At 34.1% G+C, this 12,076-nt stretch overlaps 1 protein-coding gene across 1 annotated transcript in view; it reads left to right on the forward strand.

Annotated features, from left to right (window-relative positions):
* Positions 1 to 3,643: 3,643 nt before the first annotated feature.
* LOC136832157 (junctional adhesion molecule 2A-like) overlaps positions 3,644 to 12,076 on the forward strand; it is a 220,831-nt gene continuing 212,398 nt past the window's right edge. The window contains exon 1 of the mRNA XM_067092880.1: positions 3,644 to 4,502. Within this exon, the coding sequence (XP_066948981.1) occupies positions 4,442 to 4,502 (61 nt within the window). The 5' untranslated portion in view covers positions 3,644 to 4,441. The remainder of the gene's footprint in view (positions 4,503 to 12,076) is intronic.

A 12,076-nucleotide genomic window follows, 5' to 3' on the forward strand; every position in this document is an offset into this window, starting at 1 on the left:
TCCAACTTTGTATTTAAGAAGGTCATCAGACTAATGATTTCTTTAGATGAAATATTACTTCGTTCAAAAGTATAGTTCTTGATTTCAGACAGAACGAAAGAATTTTCCAGAGTTTCAAGATCCCTCCATTAGAAAATTGCAAGGGCAAAAATAAGATAATGTCGAAGAAGGGATATCAAGAATCAGAAAACTGCAAAACAGTGGATAAGAGTGCCAGGAGGTGTTTTCAACTCATTTAGTTCAGGAACTTATCAAAAAAGACACCCGACAGAGAGGGGAGTGAGAGTGGATCAGCAGATTTTGTACGGGTTTTGCCTTGTCGATAGAAACGCTGCTGGGTAACGAGGGGTTGAAAAAGCCCTATATGTCATAAACCCAATGCCAGTGTGCAGAAATTATGTGGAAGAATAATCTCATCATAATATTCTAAAATATCATATAATTGTTAAGACCTACAAAGTTTTCTATTGCACCTGTCGAATATATCTGAAGAGAAGAGTCATTAAAAAGAGGTATTTTTCATAGTTTACAATACCATTGCAACGATATTTTATAAATTCGTTTTCGATAGAGAGAGAGAGAGAGAGAGAGAGAGAGAGAGAGAGAGAGAGAGAGAGAGAGAGAGAGAGAGAGAGAGAGAAACTTTAAAAGAAAGAATTTACAATTCACTCAGATGTACATGAAGTTCTTGAGAACATATAAATGACAATAACCAAACAAAAAAATAAACTTTCATTGAATATATAAATGTGGCTAACGGCTTATTAATTTGTAGCCTTAAGCAACTTGCTATTAGACGACATTGACTTTTTCCTCTTGGTTTTTACGTTAGGGAAGTCTTCAGCTATGGTAGGGATTTCCCCTTGGGTGAAAGGGTCAAGTCCCCATATTAATCAACGATTTCTCCCTAGGGCGACTAATTCATATTCATAATTGTTACAAAGAAAAACGTGGTGAAGCTGAGTCGGTTTTTGAAAGAAAGGAATTCCATTACGCCAGTAGTCCTACCTACTGAATGTTTTGCACATCTAATTGCATTATATAGACACAGCATTTGTATTATTACGCCCGTGTTTGCATGCACACACACATAAAAACGCCCGTGAGAAAGAGATGCTTGAAATTAACCTTGGCATATACTGTCTTACAGATTACCCTGCGATCTGACTAACAGGAGGATTTCTTGGATGAGTTGCTATAAGTGGATGAGTTTTTACAAGCTGTGATGATCTCTTCAATAAAAAGTTGCTCGTTTGGATAAGCTGATGTAATTGGATGATTTTTTGGGGCGAGGAGTTGCTTTTTTGGGGGGGGTTGATATTCTAGATTTTAAGTGATTTGGCTTTTGTATTAGGGATCACTCTAAAAGGACGGTTTTTTCCTTTTTTTTTTTTGATAAAGCGTCTGAATGGATGAAATCTGGGTGAGTGGATGCTTTTCCCGTATGATGTTTCTGTTCATGAATCACTCTGGACGATCTTTTGAACTGAATTCCGTTGGATCTATGATCTGGGTGAATGATCACCTTGACTGGATGATCTTTTGGATGACGTGTCAATTCGACTTGTGGATCTCTCGGAAAAAGGACTGTACTGGCCCTTTCTCTGATTCAAGTCCTTTTTCTCATTAAATTCAGTTCTTAACTATAACTATACCGCTAATCAATCTTGCTTTTCACATCTATATATCCTGTCAATATCTAAAAACCTTACAGAATTCTATACAAATCCGCGGACGCATGACATGTCGATCATTATCTCCAAGACAGGGGACATACAAGATCAATAAAGCACGGTTCACAGAATTGTGGAGCTTTCATTAACGCACACAGGACTCATTCTCTCCCGTTAATTGGAGTGAGTCATCTTTACTAGTCAAGGGCGCTTGCTGATCATACCAGCTGAACTAATTACAAGAATATGTCACGGTCAATCGTTCAGGTAAGGCGAATTCATCATTCGCCCAGTGTTGGAGTAATATAATGAGTGGAACACTTATGAAACATTTCATCAAAAAGATTTTAGAGCCTTTGAGGCCAAAGAGTGTTCTGTATCAAGTGTAACGCCGGATCAATCTTAAGCTTTTCACTATAATTCATGGACCAACTATCTATATAGCTATCTATCTGTCTATCTATCTATCTGCCTGTCTGTCTGTCTGTCTAAAGGTTCAATGAACAAACGGAGAAAAAAGAAAGGGATGCAAAAAAAAAAAAAGAAAGAAAAACCAAGAAAAGCGTAAATACATATTTACCGGTCTGTCTATCTGCTTGTTCAATGACACGGAATAAGAGTAGAAAAAAGACGAAATGTTTTTTAAGGAATGCAGATATGAATAGGCAATGTAGGGTTGTTGCAAGAGTCACGAGCGCTTGCTTTAACCGGTTTGATCATTACGTCATTCAGTTTACGCTTAAAATACTCTCTTCATTCCTCCGTATTCCCAGACGCATTCATCTTTCGCATTTTTAAAAGAGGCAGATTTATCTATAGTTATGAAAGGAACCCTTGTAATGCCTTCCTAGCAGTCACTGATCTTGTTTAGGGAGCCATGGCTATCTCGGTGTCTTCCCTCTACTGAAATATGTCTCTATTTCCCAGAAAAAAGATACTGCATTAAAAAAAAGCTAAAAATCTTCTCATGGTTACTGGGGAATTAATGACCAAATTAGTTGAGAGTAAGAAAGAAAGACTGTTAGCGATGAGGAAACCGAGGTGGTTCTCAAGCAGCCCCTTCAAGGACACGATAAGAAAACGTACCCATCTTTGCAGAGGACGATAGGCATTGATAGTTTGTGTATGTTTAAAGGAGGGAGAAGATGACCGAATCAAAATGGCACGGACAGAACCAGCGAGAGGAGGGAGAACCCTTAAAAGATGTGAATTAGGGCGAGGGACAGAGGAGAGACAGGTTATGAGAGAGTTCGGACAGGGAGGGGAAGATAGATTGGACAGGGGCTTTCGGAGATGACTCATTAAGCAGACCGACCATAATTAGTAGGAAAAATAAGACAGGTAAGATTAAGTATACTCAGCTGGTTAAACTGGCGTCATACCATTAAAAGTTATCCGGCAACAATGCTATTTATCTCTTGACTCTTTAGAGTAAACATGAAAACTGCATTTCATATGACATGCCCATTTCAGCGCGATCACAAGTCTTGAAAATTAAAAGAAAGGGAAGAAAAAGAAGAAAGAGGAAGGGAAGGAGAAAGAGGAAGAGGTGGATGAGCTAATTTTTTTTAATGTCTGCATTTGCCAAGATAATCACCTCACAGCAAGAGGTATTAAAGTTTTGGCTTCCCCTCAGGCTGACTCACAAATCTCTACTCAGGCAACGCCAAGTTATTCTTTCTGTAATTCAGCAACGTCTTTTTCTCAAGGGTAATTCCTATTCTCGTCTCACCTCTCTCTAACTCCTTCCCTCTCTCCCTGCCTCCCTCCCGGATCTCCTCAACATCTACAGCCACTCAAGAGATCCTCCGGTAAAACCTGCCTGTTATGGCTGTAGCAGCTGTAAACGCCACTGTTAATCCCAATTACCAGCATTAAGAACACTAGAGAGAAACAGTGACGCAGAACGATTTACACAGACTTTCGTAAAGGGGGAGGGAGGGGGGAGGGGGGCGGAGGTGTCACGGAATCACTCCAGCGATTAGGGTTCGTTAATTTGAATACATTTTGGATGAGATGATCCATGTCAATTAAAGCTTAATGGGGGTGGAAATGAGACGAATTAGCGTCATCTTTCATGAAGGTGCTCTTGTTCAAGTGCGCTTCGCAATTAGGCATTTGCATGTGATTACACGAACGTGTGAATGGGAGTGCCATTTTGCTTGTTGACCTGTGCCGTGGTGTGTATGTGTGTTGGTGTGCGCGCTCGCGTGTGTAGCGAAGGAAACATGGCTCTGAATGCACTGATAGACAGCACGCGTTGGCAGTAGCTTTGCGAAAGCCCTGAGAGGCGGACGTGTCTAGCCTCGCTCCAGAGGAGCCTGAGACGTGTGTGTTCAGCTCCCCGACTTCTGAGGGAAGGAACGCGCTTTGATTAGTTAACCTGGTAGCAGTTTACTTCCAGCACGTGAAAAAGAATCTAATTAGTGACAGATGAATACTGGACACCTTTACAAAATAAAATTTCTATACTATAAATAGGTATTTGATGACCTTTTGGTACAAATCACAACTAAGAAACGCTTACAGTCACAAGATTGTGATTTTGAGAAATTCTGGATTTCCAAATCCTCTCACAATATCAAAGCAATTATGATGAACTTTGAACACTGATTTACTTAAACAAATATACCCAATATTCAGGCAAATGAAACTGGGGTAACAATTGGAATTTTCAGTCAAGAGTAAGCAAGTCACGACAAGCTCAGAGTTTTTCCCTCAATCGGAGATACTTTCTTCGAAGACAGACGCTCATTTGACTACCCACGATGTGTGCTACGGAGCGGTGGTTCTCATTCGTGGCCATCGTTGTGACTACTTTCCTACAAGGTAAACGATAAGAACTTCTCGTTTTGTAGCGTTCGATTTCCTCACTGTCGAAAATGTATATTTTCTATGAGGCAAATAATTTCTTTTGCTGAAGCTCAGTGTCTGTAACTACTAGGAAAAAAAAAATTTATTATATATATATATATATATATATATATATATATATATATATATATATATATATATATATATATATATATATATATATAAAGCAAAAAAAGACTTTTTTGTAGCGTTCAGTTGATCTGATTAATAGTAAAAAAAATGTTTCCTACTTCAAGTATGATTTGCATCCTACTGTTAACTTCATTATAAAATCATGTTTTAACACAGCAAACGATTTATTTATGAAGAGTCAAGTTTTCCTGTATAATAAAATCTTGTTTTTTTTTATATATAAGCGAATCATTTTATAGTTATAAAACTTAATAGGGAAAAAATATAGAGCTCAATAATTAGGAAAGTGGTCTTAATATCACACATTTTTCTTTTAAAACAATAAGTACGCAAGGTAATTCACATTTGATTACTTAATCCTAAACAGTAAATGGCTCTTTTAACTACGAACGAGATTATAACGAAAAAATCTAACAGAAGCACTTGACGTTTCACTCCAAGGAATAACAAAGAAATACCGGCATGAAAAACAAGTGTCAATTAAAATGTCTTAAATGATATGGAATTCTTTTCGTTTTCTGTCTACCGGCTTTTTGAAGATTCTCGTCGTTAATCGTAATGATAAAGATTATATAATCAACATGATTACCGCTAATTAGCTACTCTTTCTAGAACTAACAAAAGCCATTAGTCCGCTTCATTTCTGGGAAATTTCCTAACAGCAAGTGACTCTGCCTCCTAAGTTTGAGCAGCTTTCTTGGCTACTATTCCTTGCAATGAAAAAACCAACAATTATTGATTTATTTACGCATTTGATAAAACTGTGAAGCCTCCGCTGAATTGTTTTACAGTCGAATTAGGTTATTGGTTGTCTTCTGGAAAATATTCGTGAAACTTTTATAATTGTAATGTGTGATTTATTATTATAGCATAAAATTTTTCTTTAATTAATCATTTATTTATATATCGTTCATTTATTTATTTATTTATTGGTATCTCAAAAGCATGAAATTTTAAGGTTATACTGATTTCTCAAGTAGAATGAAAAAAATTATCAGCGGTAGGCATATCCTGGAAGAGGTTAAAATACATCTTAAAATTCCTGAACATTCCAATTATGAGTCACTTCCAAGATTAATTAGTTTCTCATTTTAATGAGAATTTATCTCGCACATTCTACAAGAGAAAAGAGGTGAAGAGAAACAGTGGAATAAGATCATTATTAACTCAGACGGAACGAATTCTACACACAAATCAAATAAAAAACGCACCTTCCTTTAAATACCCCCATAATTACATGAAAACTTCGCTTAAATAAGAAGGACATTGAAGGAAACATCCGCATATTCTCCCGGGTACATGGAAATCGCTCTAAGATACTTGTGATATAGAGAGCATGCGTAAGTAAAAAAAAAAAAAAAAAAAAAAAAAAAGAAACAGAGTAAGTCACAGTGCATGTTATCTCGAAAACATGAAACTAAAGTCACACAGTACGTATGTGATCTTTAAAAGTAGCGATATTCCCATGACAGTTGCCATATATATATATATATATATATATATATATATATATATATATATATATATATATATATATATATATATATATATGTGTGTGTGTATATGTATGATAGAGATATGTGTAAACATATGTATATATATAAATATGATATATGATATATATATGTAAACATATGTATATGTATATATATATATATGTATGTATGTATAATATATATATGTGTAAAAACATATGTATATGTATATATATAAATAAATAAATATATGTGTATATATATAGTTGTATATAGTTACATCATCAGCTTTCTAATCAAAACAGTCCATGAGTTCATTGGAGTTCGTAGCACCACAAGGAAAGGTAAAGCAAAGAGCAAGAGTTGTTAAGCTTATGTTAGCATCATTCAGTTAGAGACATAAACACAAAAACGCACAAAAAAATGTTGCAGAAATAAACTTAACATACGTATATATCCTAGAAACAACAAATGCATGGAAATACAATAATACATAACATTATCCTTCTCGGCTACCAAAGTTAATCACATGATAAGTAAAGTACGCTTCAAGTACAAAACAGGAAACACCCAGGCAGGAGCTTCAGACACTTATAACCTCAAGCAGAGCCCAGAGTCGAGACTGGCTAGGTTTGGACACGTGAACTTTTGAATAGATGGAAAACTGTCCAACGATACAATAGTTTTTGCGAAACAGTATAACTATAATGTAGTCAATGGCTATGGACGTAAGAATAAATACATCTAAGTATATATATTAATATATACATATACATATATATATATATATATATATATATATATATATATATATATATATATATATATATAAGATATTATATATATATATATATATATATATATATACATATATATATATATATGTATATATATATATACATATATCATATATATATATATCATATATATATCTGTATATATATGTATATATACTGTGTATATATATATATATGTATATATATATATATATATATATATATATATATATATATATATATATATATATATTTTATATATATATATAACATATATATTGTCTATTAATCTTTTAAGATAAGGTTGCTGGCCCCATGGTCTTCTTAATCCTAGTTTAGACCCAAAACAGTTGATTAATTACCAGGTAAACAGAGACGCAATGGATTTTTCAGGTAAAGGTTCTAACTTTGATACACTCTCACTGGGTATCCATATTAGCCCTCTCGTTAGTTGATGGGAGGTTAGTAACTACTGAGGCACAAGGAATATATATATATATATATATATATATATATATATATATATATATATATATATATATATATATATATATATATATATATATATACATACACACACACATATATTATATATATATATATATATATATATAAATATATATATATATATATATATATATACATATATATGTATGTATAAGGTGGATACACTGTGGGGTTGCATGAAACTTAGGACCGTTAGCTGAGAAATCCATTGCGCCTCTTTTCACTGGTGATTAATCAACTGTTTTGGGGGTCTCAACTGGGGTTAAGAAGACCATGGGGCCAGTGACCTTATCTTAAAAGACCGGTTGATAAACGGAAGGTCAACACCTTCTCGCGCAACCCTTCCAAAGAGATCATTTCACTTTCACACTTATACTTTCAAAAATTATGAACAGAATAACAGTTCATCCTGGACATCACATAAGTAATCAAGAAATATCTTTTAATATAATATTATATATGTTACTTCCATCATATAACTTTTACTAGTGTATGCTATAATTCAAGAGAGATATTGCACTAATAAATCACGAAAGATAGATACAACGATTTTTTTCTAACGTTTATGTTATCATAACCACATACCCATATTATAGCGATTTTTATATTTGTCATTCACTTTCTAAACAAAAAATTTAGTTTTATAAGATAAATAATGTGAATAGGTTTAAATTGTAACATAAATAACATCAAAATATGTGCGCATGTAAATACGATAAACCAAAATTGGAAGTTCCAAGTACTGGTATTTGACAAAGAACTAAAAGCATTCTGGTTCGATGGAGAAAAACAATTATTGATGGCGCAGAGATGTAACTGGAACAAAGACACAAGCGGATCTTAAAAAATACTGATATTTTTGTAGAAAAAATTTATTTTTATCGAAGCTTAGCAGTGTTGCTTAGAGGCCAATTTGTTTTGGATGACCAGTCACTGTCTGTGTTCTGTCATTAATGTATGCTCTTAAATACAGATTCATATGAACATGAACACATAAACTACAGGATATATACATGTATGACTATATTCATAAACATCAAGCTACAAATGTCGTTTACTATAAAATTCACTCAACCTAGGAATAACATACAACAAAGAGGAATTTATAAGTCATCATAAGCGATCCGTCACCAGTGGGACTCGAACCACCAAATGTGTGGAGAACGACGACTTTTCAGTGACGCTAGCCGTTCGGCTGCGTATGTGACAAACATTATATTTATATGTATGTATATATGTATATATATATATATATATATATATATATATATATATATATATATATGTCATTAGGTGAAGGATCATTCCATTATTCCTTTTTAAGGTACTTTATTGTTGCTGCGACGTTTCAGGACTAAGTCCCATTTTCAAGCTATAAAAATAGAAGTTAAAAGTTAAAATAAAAACTCGGGCTAAAATTAAGTAAAAAAAAAAATACATATATACATATATACATAAATATAAAGTGCAAAAGGATAGGAGGAGTAATACCATAAGTGCTGAAATTCGGGCCATTCAGCTGACTTAAACTCACGAGAGATACAGAGGTGTTGAGGAAGACTGGGTGTTTAACTGTGGAACTAGTTGTTTAATAAAGAGTGTTTCAAGATTGCTAAATATTGTTCGTTAGGAGTTTGGCCTATAATTTTAAAATCTTTGTAGTTTATGTCATATTTGCATTTCTTTTGCATGTTCTCGTATACATGAAAATAGGATTAGTCAATTTGACGCCTGTTCGATAGCTAACACCTCGATGAGAGTCCAATCTCACTTTGAGTAACCTCCGTGTGGAGCGACGTACTTCCCAAGATTACATCTAGGCAATTAAATAAATATACGACTCCTGAGGTCATTAGTGGATCGAGTTTCTCCTATGTTTAAACAGAGATCTAATACTCATTGGGTTGCAGGTATTAGCTTTTATTCAATGGCAGGTAAAAATTTCTCGACTAACAACTAATTCACGATAGAAATTTAGGTCATGAATAAATGGGACACTTGCATATAATCGTAATTTTATGTAGGTATTTTAATTTTAGGATGGAAGATATTGTTTAAAAATTTGCTGAGGTGTTTATCAAAAAGTTTGGATGGAAAGCAGTTGTAATCTTGGGAAGTACGTCGGCTCCACACGGAGGTTACTCAAAGTGAGATTGGACTCTCATCGAGGTGTTAGCTATCGAACAGGCGTCAAATTGACTAATCCTGAATTTTCATGTATACGAGAACATGCAAAGAAATGCAAATATGACATAAACTACAAAGATCTTAAAATTATAGGCCAAACTCCTAACGAACAATATTTAGCAATCTTGGAAACACTCTTTATTAAACAACTAGTTCCATAGTTAAACACCCAGTCTTCCTCAACACCTCTGTATCTCTCGTGAGTTTAAGTCAAGCTGAACCCGGCCCGAATAGTCACTTCTGCCTTCAGCACCTACTTACTCCTCCCTATCCTTTGCACTTTACTTTTATATTATTTGTATATATGTATAAATTTTTTTTTTTTTTTTTTTACTTAATTTTAGCCCGAGTTTTTATTTTAACTTTTAACTTCTATTTTTATAGCTTGAAAATGGGACTTTAGTCCTGAAACGTCGCAGCAACAATAAAGTACCTTGAAAAGGAATAATGGAATGATCCTTCACCATAACCTGCTGATGTCTACCGGTTGATAGCACCCTCTCAATCCTCACTATATATATATATGTATATGTATATATGTATAAATATATAAATATATTTATATATATTATAAGTATGCATGAATACATGTGTGTAAGTATGTTATACTTGTGCGCAAGGAAAACTGTGTAGCTCAGCTTACTGGATATACTTTAAGAAAATTTGATTTATTACTAACATGTCGAGAGTTCTTTCTTTCATCCGAGGCATTTAAGCTCTATGTCGGCTTTGGCTTTGTGCGTCTTTGCTTGGAACGCTGATCCTATGTTTTGGAGAGACTCTTTTGTCTTTCCTTAACGAGGGTGAATGTAAGGGAAACCATCCGATCTATTTCTAGGTCCTAAACGCTTCGTAAGCTTATCTGTCCTTCCACTACAATTAAATGTGACACTTCTGTCTCTTGACAAACCCTGAACTACATAATAATAATAATAATAATAATAATAATAATAATAATAATAATAATAATAATAATAATAATGGCTCACGTCTTTTTTATAGATATCATTTTGTCAGTTGTTCTGGCGACTTTACGAAAAGAAACCCTGCCTCTCATATGGCAGTCCCGTAACAATCGTTAGCCCACCCATTCTTAGTGGAAGTCAATAATCGTCGGACTGTACGGTTTGGCGAGTGTCTTATTCTTCGTGGCCTTTAAGCAATTCTCTTCCTGAGCCTGTTTTCCCTGGTTATTAAACACCTTCCTCTTAAAGAGCCAAGTCTGCCTCTTCTGTCGTAGAAGTGATCGCCCTTGTTTCTGGTCCTCCTTTTTATGGATTACAATTACCTAGTTAGATGAGGGCATTAGTCTGGCCACCGCATTGGCCTTAACTAATAACAGCATCAATAGAATCCCGCCTACGAAACCTAGGAACCCCGGTTCGACTCCTGGGCGGGTATTGAGAATGCTCCGTTAAAGACCTATTGTGCCTCATGGGAGAATTACATACCTGGTAGTTTCATGGCCGTGGTGCCTGCAAACAGAATTACAAAGAGCATGGGCCAGCAACCTCAGTCTGAAAGACATACTGAAAACAGGAAGGCTAAGGTATTCCAGTAGTTCCAAACTTCAAGGGAAAATGGACTATAGTGAAAGAATATACATTTATACACCTCATACACACAAACTTACACACATACATACATTACTCACATAAATACAAATTCCTTTTCCTTTCAGAGGAGTTGCCTTCACGAGGTATTACCCTTTCCGAATTCAGCAATTATTTTTGGATTAGGATGCTGGTCTCACGTACTCATTCAGCGAGACTAACCTTTCAGTCCACTACCAGGTGGTGAACCAAGGATTAATTTCTCCCCTCTCATCATAGAATCAGTCCCTGGCCTTCTCGCTAGTGGGATGAGTATTACAAATGATAAAGCAAGAGTCCCCTGCCCTTCCCTCTCTCTCTCTCTCTCTCTCTCTCTCTCTCTCTCTCTCTCTCTCTCTCTGTATATATATATATATATATATATATATATATATATATATATATATATATATATGTATATATATATATATATATATATATATATATATATATATATACAGTATATACTGTATATATTTTACATTTGTATGTGTATGTGTGTTAGTAAGTGCGTGTCAGAGCACATGTGTATATAGGAATATTTGCAGTAACTAAATCATATATATATGTATATATATATATATATATATATATATATATATATATATATATATATATATATATATATATATATATATATATATATATATGTGTGTGCGTGTGTGTGCGTGTATGTATATACTTATATACATACATATACAGATATAATTACATAAAATTCGCGAGATATGTAACAATATGAATTAGAATAAAAGAAGCGTAGTGGAAGGTTAATTTAATCTGATAAAGAATTTCTCATCCGGAGCCAATAACATAAGAATCTTAGTGGAAACTAATGATGGAATTCTTCATAAAGTTTT

This window comes from Macrobrachium rosenbergii, chromosome 49 (genome assembly GCF_040412425.1).
Source record: "Macrobrachium rosenbergii isolate ZJJX-2024 chromosome 49, ASM4041242v1, whole genome shotgun sequence".
NCBI lineage: Eukaryota > Metazoa > Arthropoda > Malacostraca > Decapoda > Palaemonidae > Macrobrachium > Macrobrachium rosenbergii.